The following is a 15336-nucleotide window of genomic DNA, read 5'->3' as shown; positions in this document are numbered from 1 at the left end:
TTATATGTATCAGGGAATGATTGGAGTAATAGAAGAGTGTGATCTTCATCCTTAATCTTAACGTCAATATTTTCCAGATCCAAGATGATATGGTTCTTTATTGACTTTCCTCCACACTTCTAGAAAGTATACAATCTGTTTCAAGAAAAGATGATTTGCGAGAGACTTGGTCGTATAACGCTGTTCCAGCTTCGTCCAGATTGCTGCCACACTTTTCTCTTTTGAGACTTCTTGCAATACCCTATCCCCAAGGCTTAGAATCAGTGTGTTATGTGCCTTTTTCAGAATAGCCTTCCTCCCTTGATTGAAGAGGACAATCTTCTCTTCTCCAACCAACGTATCTTCCAAACCATGTTGAACCAGTAATGCCTGTGAATTTTTTGATCTCATATCTTGCAGACCCCATTTTGTTTCTCGTACCTGGCTCTGATGTCATTTTGTTGTGATTGATCAATGTTTCTTGGTTCTTAATCACCAGAATCTATACCTTCAACGATCACTCGAGAAGAAAATTACCGAATGCAAGCAATAACAGTGGTTCGACTAAAATAATCCGTTCTAGGTCCACTCGATCATGAGATCACTTTACTATAACCAAGATGAATACACGATCTGATACACCAGAGTTTTAACCCAAATCTCAGAGTGAAAAGGGATGAAAATCACAAGCCATTAACTCAAGAGTTCACACTACAGAAGACTTGCATAGACTCTGTTCTCACATATGCATTATACATAAATATATTTTAGAGCCAATCATTTTTCTGTTGTAGCGATTACTAAGCAAGTCTTGATATCTTGTGGCTGTGAGCTCTCGCCTCCTCCAGCACCCGTTGGCTTATTTATACCTATACCAATTTTTAGTGTCCCCTGAATTGTGCCAAGTGAACCACATTACTCCCCTTTTAATACCACTAAACGCGTATAGAGTTCATAAAAGTTTATATTGAATACTTCATGGTTTCATTTGGATTGAATCATTTGAAACCCATAATTTAGTATTTATTTTCATTAGTAAATAAGTTAAATAGAAGAATCTCAAATCGATCTTCTATTTATTCACACTATAATTATATTTATCAAAATGGATTTCAAACTACTACAATATTATACGTTTGTAAACATAAAAATACATTTAAATTCCTGGATTTCAAATTCTTTTATTCAAACGAAACTCTAGACTTTTAATCTCCACAAAAGTATTAAAATCTAGAGTCAATGCACCTCTCTTTGTATACCTATAGACTTTTTTAAAGTTTTTAAAAATCAAGTTTGAATACACATGACTTTTTAAAATTCTACAAAAGTTTGTTTGAATACATCTAAACTTTTATAGAGTATATTAGATTGAATACTTGTAAAATTTTAAACTCCATGTAAGTAATTAAAAGTCTAGAAATCTACTTTATCTTTCCTATTCTATATTTATGAATAACAATTGTTTATTTATTAATAGTTTAATCAAAGTAAACTCTTCATATCCTCATAAAGATATTTTCATCCCCCATTAGTGTATCTTTCTTGTAATCTAAAATATGTTTAAAGCTAATATCATTTAGGTACTGTATTAATTATTTGAATGTTATTTAATATTTTTATTTTATTTCATTATTAAGGATATAATTTATTTTGGGTAGTTCGATGTAGTGTTATGTTTTTCTTTGCAAGGCTTTTTGAGCGATGATAGTGGTATTTACACTCTACACCTTAATGATTTTTGATACACTCAGGCAATACACTTGGGCACTGTTTGAAGTTAAAGATTGTATAATAATATATAGATAATCTAATATAATAAAAATTAAATAAAAAATTATAGTTAATATAGTATTTGGTTTGATTGATAAATAATAGTTTGTTTGATTTGAATGATTAAATTTTAAATAGGATGATAAATTATCATTTTATCCTTTTAATAGTTAATAAAATATGAATAATTTTATTTATTATGTGTAAGATAAATAATTAATGATTTCATTGTTGTAAGATAAATAATTACTAAGTGGATAAATAATATGACCAAGTAAACATGAGATTGGATAAGATAAAATATCAACATATTAATAATGTGGCCCTTTAAACATTGCCTAAATATAATTTTGAACAGAATCAGCACTTTTATAATGATTTCATTTGGTATGTTGGTACGACCAACCCCTTATCTTTGCCCTTTAATATATTTTAAATTTAATTACTAAAACACCATTTTATTTTTGTTCAATGATAATTACTAATTTACAAAAAAGCCATTTTTATAAAATGTATTTATTTTTATACAAATTTTTTTTTTTTAATCATTCTCTACTTTTATTTTTGGTTGAAAAAAACAGACTGTATACGAGTACTAGTATATACAAAGGATACCAAAACTGACAATTACTGTAAACAATCTGACAAGTAAGAAAACATCAACATCTACCCTTCTCACATAACCGCTGAAAGATAAAGATAAGTTGTAACCTCCTCCCACTTTCCCTGTTTATTTTACTATCCAACCCTCCGTCTCTCTTCGTTTGGCCTTCTTGTTTTAACTTTGTAAATGTACTTTCTTTCTTGATCCACTAATGACTCTCTTTTCTCTATAACAAATTTTAAAATTATTGGAATATGCTACATTACATCAGTAAAATCAATCACTAATATATGTCATTATTGATCAATTAAATTTAATAATATCCAGTTAGCTTAGAAGTAATTTTAATGTGAATAAAATATATTTAATTGATGTAGTTTTTCCAAGGGAATTATCTATTGCATTAATTATTTACATTTATATTTATTTTTTCCCATTGACAGGACAATTTCTGAACGTCTCCGTGCTCATATAATTAGTATGGAAGGGACGAGTGTAGTTGAACTCAAAATGGTAGATAGGCACTTATCTCGGGTCAGGAATCAAAGAGACATCCCTTCGTGGTCTTTTGTAGCTACAATAGCCTGCATCGAGGTATTGTATAGGATGTTTAAAAAGGAACTAACCCAAGAATGGAAGAAGAAGTACTATTTCGACTTTAACGAGTGTTATGATCTTTTATACAAAGAATTAAACAATCTGGAAGATGATGCGAAACTTGGCTTGGGGAAAGGTGGTCATGTAGATGATGTTCTCGTATATGCTATGGATCGTGGTTTACTGGCTACAACCATATTTGATGAGCCACGACACAAGAATCATGTCGCTCATTTCGACAAAGAGGTAATATTTTCATGCATCTTTAGTATAAAAATATAGTTATTTGTATTATCGTTTTATTTTCTTTTGCATTTTTTTAAACAGGCACCTAGGTACCATATCAATGGTTTCAAAAGTTTAAAAAACACCGAGGTTCTCGAACGTCTAAAAAAGTTTCCGCTTGTGGCTTATCTACGTGTTTCTGAAAGCTTTGAGAAACATAAAAAGGTTTGTTTACTGGACTCGAGGATTTTTGTGGTTTCTCGAAGATGAAACATCAGCTTTTTCTTAGGTTATGGGTTGAGTATTAATATTTAATATTTCTTTCAATAGCTAGGACATAAATATTTGAAAATGATAAAAGAATATGCAATATTTTTTGATAAACTTAATTTCATCGTTATTCAAATTAAATTTATGAAATTCGATAAATAAATTATTAATTTAATGGTTTATTACAGGCTTTATATATACCATCAGACAAAGAAGTTGGCTTTAATTTTACGAACCACGCTGTTCTAGTGGTTGGAAGTGTGATAACAAGTAAACAAGGAAAAAGGGATCTACATTTAATAATTCAACACACCCAAGGGAAAACTTTTGGGTTTCAAGGATATGTTTTAGTGCCATTTAATGAGAATTTTACATGTTTCCGGTTACCTCTTATATATCCACATATGGAACATGTAAAATATGGCAAAGTTGAGGTATGTATAGTTCCTTTTTTGTAATTAGATTGTTCTGTGTTTATTTTATTTTATTTTTGTATACAATGTTCGTCACAATCTCATTATTGATGCAGAGAGAGCGGGTAAAAGTTTATAGTCGTAGGAAAAGGAAGTGCATAGCTAGCTCTTTGGAAGGTATGGATAGAGTTTTTCACGAGGATTCTTGACTATCAATTGATAGTAGTTGTCCTGCTCAAATCATTGTTTTTAGTGATGATTTTTGTAACTTCATTCTGGTGATGCACCTATTGCTCAGGACATGTTTTGCAACTCATCAATTCTCTTTCTTTTAGGACTTTTATGTCTAATTAATGGATATTCATTTATTATTTCAGGTTGGATTTACCTGTTGCTTCTTGATTGTCTTAGTAATAATTGCTAACAATTAGTGTGCCCTAGCTTCAGTGTCATTTTAATATTACTATAGTAATTAGCACCTCTTTCGTTCTCTTTGGTGTGTTTTTCTATTTTGTTTTCTGCGAGTAATTATTGTTCGACTGTTTTCCCTTCTTTTTCCCATTTTTCTGTCACTGTGTTCTTCCATACTGCATGCTTTTTGGATTTCATTTTCTCAGGCCTACACTGGTTTGGTTATGGGTTATGTCACGAGGTAATTTACTTGGTTTTTTTCCTCAGATTAAATTGGTCGTTCTGTTTTCATTTATGTTTGTGCTTGGGCGGCTTTTCTAACTGTTGGGGTAAGTGTTTTTTCTACCAAACAGTGTTTCAAACTTATCTCATCCTGTACTCTGTGTGTCCGCTCATTGTTTTCTTTCTTTTCATGAGCTAGGTTCAAACAAACTCAGTGAGTTTTGGTACTTTAAGCTGCTCGGGACTCTCCTGAATCTGATCCTTGGACGATGGATGATTAGATCTGTGGCGATAGAAGCCATGAGCAAAGACTGCTATGAGGTTCTTTTGTTTGACTTTTTGAACGATAATAAATATTTTGAATGATTCTGTGCAATCTGTGGTATCTGCATCCATTCTTTATGTTCTTTAAGTAAACACTTGTCATTCGTTCTTATGATCTCTTGATTATATTTTACAAAAAAAATCAATTCTCGGTGAATTTGATTCTGAATCCAAACTTTTTTGGGATATATGGGTTTTTTTTTTTGGGTAGGTTGGGATGAATTCAGTTCAATTAACATATTTTTGTTGTTAAGAAAACGTATATTATATGTATATGATGTGCATTATTATAGAAACCTTATTATAATATTTTTCCTTTTAACTTTGTTGCATTTTAACACGATGTTTTATTTTTTATGCATTATTTTGTTATATTTTATTTTTCTCCAATAAAACTTATTACATAAAAGATAAATATTTCTACGTAGGTAATTTTCTTATTATAACTAAAACTTGATTACTAAAAAATTTCAGATGAAAACATAACTAATACAACTATACACGCTTGATTAAACTACGATTATATTAAAACTTTTCCGTCACTGCTATAATAGATATCAAAATATCCCATGAATGAAAAAAATAACATATTATAATTAAAAATACATTTAAACTAAAGAAATTTTAAATATGTAATTTGTTTATTATTATTGTCGTAATTATTTTTGTTATAGTCTGACTGTAAAGTGAAAATAACCATTAAACAACTATAAATAGAATATAAATTTCACGAGTTTGAAGTTTGAACTTGGTACAATAAAGAGCATTTATTCCTACAAATTTAGCGTGCTCATAACTATTCACTCCAACTCTTTTCAGCAACCAAAATACTTGAAACCCAAAATAATTTTGAGTCATAATTTGTTAGTTCATTCTTCACGTTGTAGAACCAGTCGTATCTACTAAAATAAAGAGCTCATTTATTCATCATCATGTATTCCAATCAATGGTTTAAAAAAAGGCAATATGAATAAAATGTGTACGAGCAACGGTTTCCAAATAAAAACTTAAGCAATTCAAATTCAAATTCAAAAGATTTAAAAAGAACACACACACACACACCGAAGCAATGAAACTCATTAGTTTGAACATCAACCAAAAATCAACATCCCTCTAAATATTTTTCACACAGTTAGCCAAGAAGTCCTCGATAAAAAAAATCAGCTCAAGTCCAAGAAATACTCATCTAATCACACATCTAAAGTAAAATTTCATCCAAGTGTTTGACCGTGCTAAAATAAATAACCGAATGGATTTCATAAAAAAATGGAAAAGACAACTGAATGCTTCCCCAGATATCATGTACGTGTGTGTGTACGTGTGTTTAAGCAACACATGAATGTGTACGTGTATTCTATCTAATTACAAAGTTATCATGTGCGCACATCTTCATGTATCAAACACGTGTTAACCCCACATAGCATGAAGTGTGCTGAAGAAAATCAATCCAATACACGAACACACGTAGTAGTTCACTGAAAGAAAGAAAGTAGCAAGAACCCAGAGAAATAAAAGAAAACAAATTGGTGGCGTCAGGCTGAAGCCACATTATGAACTAGTCAAGTACGAACAATTGCGAATATACTTGAGCATCAAATATTTTCTTTCAATCCCGAACTAAAAAAATAATATTCTTCATCATGCTATTATTACTTCAATCAACAGTTTAAAAATGACATATATGAATAAAACACGAAGAAGTAAAGTTTTCCATCTAAAAACTTAAACAATTAAACTTCAACCCTTTAAAAAGAAAAAAACACGAATGAATCATTAGTTCCAATAGCAACCAAAAACCGAAACCCCTCCAAATATTTTTCACACATTTAACCAAGACAAGTGAAAATTACCATTAAACAACACGTCATCTATAAATAGAATGCAAATTTCATGACAAGCTTTGAAATTTGAACTTGAAAGGAATATTTTATTCCTTAAAAATCTCAAGTTTACTACGAGTTTAAAGATAAAAAAAGTTTTCGATTATTGCTCAACTACGAGTCTCTGAATGCTTTGAGAAATATAAAAAGGTATGTTTACTAACTTGAGGATTTGTGTGGTTTTCTCGGAGATGAAACATCATCTTTTTCTTAGGTTATGGGTTGAGTATTAATATTTTGTTAGATAACTAGGATATAAATATTTGAAAATGATAAAAGAATATGCAATATTTTTTGATATACTTAATTCATCGTTATTCAAGTTAAATTTATGAAATTCGATAAATTATTAATTTAGTGGTTCATTACAGGCTATATATATACTATCAGACGAATAAGTTGGTTTTGACCTTATAAACCACGCTGTTCTAGTGGTTGGAAGTGTGATAACAAGTAAAGATGGGGAAACGGTTGTACATTTAATAATTCAAAACACCCATGGGAAAAAATTTGGGTTTGAAGGATTTGGGTTGGAAGTGTGATAACAAGTAAAGATGGAGAAACGGTTGTACATTTAATAATTCAAAACACCCATGGGAAAAAATTTGGGTTTGAAGGATTTGTTTTAGTGCCATTTGATGAGAAGTTTACATGTTTCTGGTTACCTCTTATATATCCACATATGGAACGTGTAATATATGGCAAAGTTGAGGTACGTATAGTTCCTTTTATGTAAATTAATTTGTCCTATGTTTATTTAATTTTATTTTGGTATACAATGTTCGTCACAATCACATTATTGATGCAGAGAGAGCGGATAAAAGTTTATAGTCGTAGGAAAAGGAAGTGCATAGCTAGCTCTTTGGAAGGTACGGATAGAGTTTTTCACGAGGATTCTTGACTATCAATTGATAGTAGTTGTCCTGCTCAAATCATTGTTTTTAGTGATGATTTTTTGTAACTTCATTCTGGTGATGCACCCATTGTTCTCAGAACCGGACCGGACCGGCCGATTCGACCGGGAACCGGTCGCCGGACCGGTCCGAAACTTCACCGAAAACCGGAAAACCGGTCAAACCGGTCAGAACCGGTCAAGAACCGGTTGGACCGGTCAAGAACCGGAAAACCGGTTCAACCGGTTCAACCGGTTTTTCGAATTTTTTTTACTTTTTATTTTTGAAATTTTAATTTTTGAAATTTAAATTTAATATTTTTTATTTATAATACATGATTTTTTGGAATTTTTACTTCATCAAAAAAATATTTTAATAATTATTGGTTCTTTTAAAATTAAATAATTTTTTATTTAAATAATTTAGAACTATAATTGATATTTTGAATATATTTACACATTTATTTAGCTTTCAAATTATGATAAATATATATATATTTGTCTATTTATATATATTATTTAGTTTTTAAAATTCAAAATATATTATTTATTATATTATATTATATAAACGGTTTTCCGGTCCGACCGATTGGACCATTTTTTTTAGGTAGACCGGTTCGATCACCGGTCCGGTTATGAAAATACTGGATGCACCTATTGCTCAGGACATGTTTTGCAACTCATAAATTCTCTTTCTTTTAGGACTTTTATGTCTAATTAATGGATATTCATTTATTATTTCAGGTTGGACTTTACTCCATAGACATTTATTTCTATAAATTTAACATAACGTGTGCATAACTATTCACTCCCAACTCTTATCAGCTATCAACACCCTTGAAAACCACATAAATTTTGATTCATAATTTGTTAGTACAAGCCTTCCCGCTGCTGAACCAGCCACATCTACACCACCGTCACGAACACCTGGGTCATACTTCTCATCTTCCGAATCATCCTCGGATTCATCCTCAGAGCAAACATCGGGCATCTCTTGAACCCTTGAGCATTGGACCACCCATAAAAAAAGGCAATAAGAGAAGACAACACATGCATTTAAACACGACCAAATTAAACACGACCAAAAAATGTAAACCTTTCATTTCAAAAAAAAAATGTTAAAGTAAAATAAAGAGCCCATTTATGAGATATTGAAACATTCATCCAATGTCTGAGCTCCCACACTACCAAGGAACTTCAACCAATGACGAGTTTTCACTTAAACAAATATTTCATGCCAAAATTTTTATAAAATAGTCTGGAAAAAAAATCCTCATTTTATTTAATTATTATTTAAAGTTGAGTCAGGGTCGTTTTAATATCTCTCTCCTTCATTCCCCATCTTCACGCCAAAATCAAGGAAGCCATAGCTAGTTCTACCAAGATTTTATTTCGTCCGATTCGCTCAATCCGTCCGTTGGAATTTTGATCCGAGTTGAGATTCATGATCACCGTATCGAAGGCGTCGTTTTGCCGTAATTTTTGCTCTGATCTCTTGTACTTTGAATTTTTTAACATTATTGGAATAAAATATTTTTGGGTATGTTGTTCTTGAGCTATCATAGATCGTATATTTGAAGTCGGATTGGATAAAGAAGGTTGTACGGATTTATTGTGATTTTTGGGGCAAAATTCAAAAACTGGTGTTTGATTTTGGTTGGATTTGACTTGGGTTTGATGAATTGAGGATGATATGATTTGTATTGAGTTGTTTGATGATGGTTGTTGGTTTTGGATTGACAGTTTGTAGTCGTTATGCTGTAGAATTTGAGTTTGAATTATCGGTTGTATTGTTTTGATTGATTCTGGGTTTGTCCGAGTTAGAAGATTTGTATTAAATCCGTATTCGTTTCATTTTCAGAATTTTAGATGAAGAGTTATGGAATTTGAACGAACTTGGATGTTGTAACCGACTGGAGTTCGACGAACGATATTGTATTGAATTCCTTTGAGATGCATTGAACGACTTGTGATAAGAATCTTTGATGCCATGAAAAGCAAACACGATTCTAAAGAATCGCACCCTCAGTTCAATAACAAAAAAACTCAATAATTTTGTCCCGATATTTTGAAATAAGTAAGTTTTTGGATATCCACCTCTAATTTACAATGAAACTAGCAACAGATAATCACAGTTTTTGGATATCCACCTCTAGTTTACAACAAAAATAGCAACAGATAATCACGAGATAAACAATCGATCTCAACGAAACCTTCGGAAAACTTGTTTCTGACAATCCACGAAGAAGAACAATCGAAAAACGCCACAAAGTTTATAAAACTTTGATAAGTTTGATTTTTGGATAAACAAAGCAAAGCTTTGACATAATTCTAGAAAGAATTATAATTGATAAAAATCAATAATCAATAATCTTCATTGTATTGTATTCAATAATGATTGTATATGTTGTATTTATATTACAACTACAAAATAATAAAAGATAAAGCAAAATAATACAAAAGATATCAAAAAGATATCATCTAAAAGTTTACTAGTAGACTTATAATACCAAAAATAGGAAAAAACATAAAAATTAATTAAAATCCCACGCACACGCACTACATGCCGAAGTGTGTGTACGGACGCACATGCTTGCATTTGACATTTCTGCGCATTATTCTTGCAAAAATCATAACTCGAAACCTAGCTGTCGGATCGAGCCGAAATTTAACCGTAGCTTCATAACATCCTAAAATACATTTGGGACGGTGGAGATTGGATTTAATCTTTATAAAAGATTCATAAAATTTCAGTACTCCACCACGAACTCCATGAATTCCAACTTGGCTCCCTTGCTCCACAACTTGATTGTCATGGATCTCAATTCCTTCTAATCTCGATGGCAAATTATGATAGAAATCTTGGAACAATATGAATCTTCGATAGCTTTTTAGATGCATATCAGACTCCTCTTCTTCAAAAATATTTGTCATCAAATCTTGCCCTTTCCCTGCAAGAAATTTATCCACAAGTTTTCTCGTTTCTTCTCTCCTCTTTTTTTTTCACCCTTTTTTTTATCACCAATTTTGAATTCCTTTTTTTTTCTTAATTTTTCGATTTTTTTTTCAAAAAAATAACTTGTAGCACAAGATACAAGAAACTTGGGCAACAAGATAAACAGAAACGAAGAACGGATAAGAAGAACAAAGAATAGATAAGAAAAACAAATAGAAAGATACGACTTACTTGAATCAATGGAACCTTAAGCTTTGATACCAAATAATAAGAATCTTTGATGTCATGAAAAGCAAACACGATTATAAAGAATCGCACCCTCAGTTCAATAACAAAAAACTCAATAATGTTATCCCGATCTTTTGGAACAAGTAAGTTTTCGGATATCCACCTCTAATTTACAATGAAATTAGCAACAAATAATCACAGTTTTTGGATATCCATCTCTAGTTTACAACGAAAATAGCAACAGATAATTACGAGATAAACAATCGATGTCAACGGAACCTTCAGAAAACTTGATAGTAGTGTTTTGTTTGCATTTTTAGTGTCATTTTGATTAGTGTTTTGCATGCATTGTGTGTCATTATTTATGTTTTAGTCTAGTTTTATTTTATGTCGTGCAGTTAGCTTCCTAGTGTTTTATTGGTTTATTGTGTAGGAATTAGCTTGTTTTGATCAAAGAAATCGAAGTGCGTCCATGCGTCCAAAGAAAGCGGCGAAGCAGATTTTTCATCATGGAAGCATGCGCTCGATCCGAGAAAGTTGTAGGATCGAGCGCGGTCATCAATTTTTCAAGGCAGTAGGATGCTCAAAAGTTGCTCGCTCGATCGGGTGACATTCCCGGATCGAGCGAGGCCAAAGAAGTCCGAAGGCAGTAGTGTTGCCCAGTATCGCGCGCTCGATCCTGGGAATTGTTAGGATCGAGCGCGAGAGTTTATTACGGAAATTTTGTGTAATTTCGGGAATTCTTTTAATTAAGGTTTTAGACTTTTATTAGACTTTCAATTCGGTTTTAGGGAGATTATCAGAGGATTCTACACGCTTAGAACGCGAAAAACTCTCTGTGGACGGCTAGGTTTTCTCCTATCTTATCTTATTTTTTATTTTCTCTCATGAATATTTGTAGATAATTCATGGGTATTGTTGGCTAAACTTTAATACTTGGTTGAGGAAGACAAGACCCTTGATTTTACTTATTCATGAGATTTTGATTTTCAAAGTTTGATTTCTATCAAGTATCGAGAATTATTCTGAATTGATTGATATGATTGTGTATGAGATTTTTAGATTGGTAATCTTAGGATTTCATTATACAAACAAAAGCTAAATTAGAATTCAAATCCGTAATTGTTTGAAACCTCTAATTTGCGAAGAAACTGCGTGTAATATTTTCTGCTGTTGAATTTATTATTTCGTAGGGATAATAATTGACTAGGCTAAATTCATCCGCTTGTGTATGGGTTGTCTAGATTTATTAGTTTTACTAGTTTGAATGCTACCATGGATTTAAATCTGATCGCTCGTATTGGGTTAGTCTTGGGGTAAGGGTTAACTTAGAACGCTTGTGTCTAGTTAACTAAAATTAAGGTGAAACAAGAATTAAATTTCCGATGATAAATATTTGATAGGATTAATTATTTTTAGATGATCAATGATTGAATGAATAATATCAAGGGTGTAGTCGACCGATACCAAGTATTATTTCTTATTGATTTCCTCAGTTAAATTGTCAATCTTGCATGATAGTTATAGAAATTTATTTTATAAATTAGTTCTGAATTTTTAGTGGTTAATCTCAAACCAAAACCCCCCTTTTACTTTAAAAGAACACTTTTAAATTTACCTTTCCTCGTGGAAACGATCCCTACTCACGCTACTGCATTAATTGTTTATCTGATTGAGTCGGGTAATTTGGGCGTACACGATAAGCACTACCAAATTTTGGCGTCGTTGCCGGGGAACGGTGTTAATTTATTGTGTTCTTCTTATTTTATTTTTAATTTTAATTTTTTTTATTATTCCTCATAGTGCTACTCTGGTTTGTTCATGCTTTCAGGTGAATCTTCAGAAGAAGAAGAATTTCTATACGATCCAGAGGTAGAAAGAACCTTGCTTACGCGAAGGAGTGAACTTCGTAGGAAACAACAAGAGGAAGCTGCTCGAGCTGCATTCCTAGAAGAAGAGATGGCTGCTAACGCCAATCTGAGTTTGAGATAATTGGGCACTCTTGATCCAAACCAACAACCCTTATGCATTACTTTCCCTACTCTAGAGAATAATGCAACATTTGAATTAAAATCTGGACTGATACACTTACTGCCTGCTTTTCATGGTCTTGCAGGTGACGATCCGCACAAGCATCTGATGGAATTCCACGTGGTGTGTTCAAGCATGAAACCCCATGGAGTGACAGAAGAGTAGATCCAACTCAGAGCCTTTCCTTTCTCTTTAAAGAGTGCTGCAAAGGATTGGCTATACTACCTACCTTCTGGATCCATCACCACCTGGACTGAGATGAAGAGGATATTTTTAGAGAAGTACTTTCCAGCTTCTAGAGCAGCAAACATCCGGAAAGAAATTTATAGGTGCAAACAGCAGATGGGAGAGTCATTGCACGAGTATTGGAAGCGCTTCAAGAAACTTTGCGCCAGCTGCCCACAACACTTGATAAGTGAAAATTTACTAATTCAATACTGCTATGAAGGGTTGTTGTCTCATGACAGGAATATGCTGGATGCGGCTAGTGGAGGAGTTTTTGTGGACAAAACTCCGGTGCAGTCAAGGAACTTAATAGAAAATATGGCTGCCAATTCTCAGCAATTTGGCACCAACAGAAGTGATCCTACACCAAGGAAGAGTAACGAGGTAAACGTTTCTTCCCTTGAACAACAACTGAGCGAACTGACATCTCTTGTGCGTCATATGGCTGTAGGGAATGGACAGATTGCAAGGGTATGTGGGATTTGCACTCAAGCGGGCCATGCAACTGACATGTGTCCCACTCTTCAAGAGGGATCTGCGGAGCAAGTCAATGCAGCAGGAGGATTTCCAGGGCCACCTCAGCAGAAGTATGATACTTACTCTAACACATACAATCCAGGTTGGAGGGATCATCCAAACCTCAGATATGGCAATCCTCTAGCAAATCAATATGGACTTCAAGCGCAATCGCACAATCAAGCTTATAGGCCGCCGTACCCTCCACCACAGCGTCCTCAGAATTCTACGCCAGGTGAGTCTCTTGAAAACATAGTTCAGAATCTTGCTACTAATACTTTGGCTTTTCAACAGGACACCAGGAAGAGCATCCAAAACTTAAATACCCAAATGGGGCAGCTCGCTGCAGCAATCAGCAAGTTGGAAGCACAAAATTCCAGCCGTTTGCCTTCACAAACAGTGGTGAATCCGAAGGATAACGTGAGTGCTATTACTTTGAGGAGTGGAAAGGAGCTGCAGATTCAAGATGGATTGGTCAAAGAACCGGTAGAGACTGAAGGGGACAAAGAATCTAAGGTGAAGGAGAGTGAGCCCATTCCTAAAGAAGCACCGAGAGGTATGTTTCCCCCTTTGTCTGAGTATAAACATGTAGCCCCTTTTCCCTTAGCTTTAAAGGACTCTAGGAAAAATGAGGGGATTAAGGAGCTCTATGAAACTTTTCGTAGATGCGAGGTAAACATTTCACTGTTAGATGCTATTAAGAAAGTACCTCGTTATGCTAAATTTTTGAAAGAATTATGTACTGCGAAAAGAAAACAAAAATTGGAGGGTTGTAAGAAAGTTGAATTAGGAGAACAGGTCTCTGCCGTTATTCAAAGAAAGGTGCCTACAAAATGCAAGGACCCAGGTATGTTCTCGATTCCATGTAAAATAGGAGGTGTTCAGCTCGATACGGCCATGCTAGATTTAGGAGCATCTATTAACGTCATGTCATACTCTGTTTATGCTTCCTTAAAACTAGGGCCTTTGAATGAAACTGTTATTGTTATACAGATGGCTGATCGATCTACTATTTTTCCAAGGGGCTTGTTAGAAGATGTCATAGTGCAAGTTGGCGAATTGGTCTTCCCTGCTGATTTTTATGTTCTTGACATGAAAAACAATGAATTGAATAGTCCTACTTTATTAGGAAGACCATTCTTGAAAACTTCTAAGTCTGTCATAGATGTTGATAACGGTACTCTCACTATGGAATTCGATGGGAAAACTGCCAAATTTAATATCTTTGATGCCCTGAAAAATCCTGTTTGTGAAAGTGTTGTTAATATACTTGCAATGCCTGCTGAAATTTCTACTGCTGAAAATGTTCTCTCTGATATGCAGGTACCTATAACTGAGACAAAACACCCTCCTGACCGAACGAAAAGAATCGCCAAGAAGTCGAAGTAGAAAAAGCATGGGTCATTGACTAAAAAAATTCTGAAGTGGGTGAAGGTGGACAAAGGAACCAGATTTAAACCACCCTGAGGAACTGCAGCATTCAGTCGAGCCAACGACCGTAACCAAAGGCGCTTAATGGGAGGCAACCCAGTGTTTTCATTCATTTTCTTTTAATTTTTGCTTTAAATTTTGCTAGTTTAATTTCATCTATTTTATTGCATTTTATAGTTGTTAGATTTTGTTTTTCCAGAAATATAAATTTTGTTCTCCCCAGAGCCTCGCGCTCGATCCGGGATTTTCACAGGATCGAGTGCGGAATTTTCCCAAAGTTACTGTCCGCATCTTTTAAGAGGCGCGCTCGATCCGGGATTTTCAAGGGATCGAGCGCGCGTTTTTCCCTAACTCACTGCCTC

General features: G+C 33.4%; 1 protein-coding gene and 1 long non-coding RNA gene across 2 annotated transcripts; both read left to right on the top strand.

The window, feature by feature from the left end:
* The first annotated feature begins 3858 nt into the window (after positions 1–3858).
* LOC140867756 (uncharacterized) lies at positions 3859–4959 on the top strand. The gene is made up of 3 exons (XR_012145255.1): positions 3859–3879; positions 3975–4035; positions 4537–4959. It is a non-coding gene; the product is annotated as an uncharacterized lncRNA (long non-coding RNA).
* An 8101-nt stretch (positions 4960–13060) lies between these two features.
* Positions 13061–14932, top strand: LOC140860868 (uncharacterized). Its single transcript, XM_073263872.1, has 2 exons — positions 13061–14215; positions 14312–14932. The coding sequence occupies exons 1-2, from the start codon at positions 13061–13063 to the stop codon at positions 14930–14932; spliced, it is 1776 nt and encodes a 591-aa protein (XP_073119973.1).
* The last annotated feature ends 404 nt before the right edge of the window (positions 14933–15336 follow it).

The sequence above is a fragment of the Henckelia pumila genome, chromosome 4 (genome assembly GCF_033568475.1).
Source record: "Henckelia pumila isolate YLH828 chromosome 4, ASM3356847v2, whole genome shotgun sequence".
In the NCBI taxonomy this organism is placed as follows: Eukaryota; Viridiplantae; Streptophyta; class Magnoliopsida; order Lamiales; family Gesneriaceae; genus Henckelia; species Henckelia pumila.
The sequence above is the reverse complement of the archived record's forward strand: the minus strand, read 5'-3'. Positions and strand labels throughout refer to the sequence as shown.

Bases quoted from the DNA above. Each gene is read 5' to 3' on its own strand.
- LOC140860868 (XM_073263872.1), top strand. From the start codon at position 13,061: ATGAAGAGGATATTTTTAGAGAAGTACTTTCCAGCTTCTAGAGCAGCA. The intron at 14,216-14,311 runs GTAAACATTTCA...CAAAAATTGGAG, and splicing joins AAACTTTTCGTAGATGCGAG to GGTTGTAAGAAAGTTGAATT.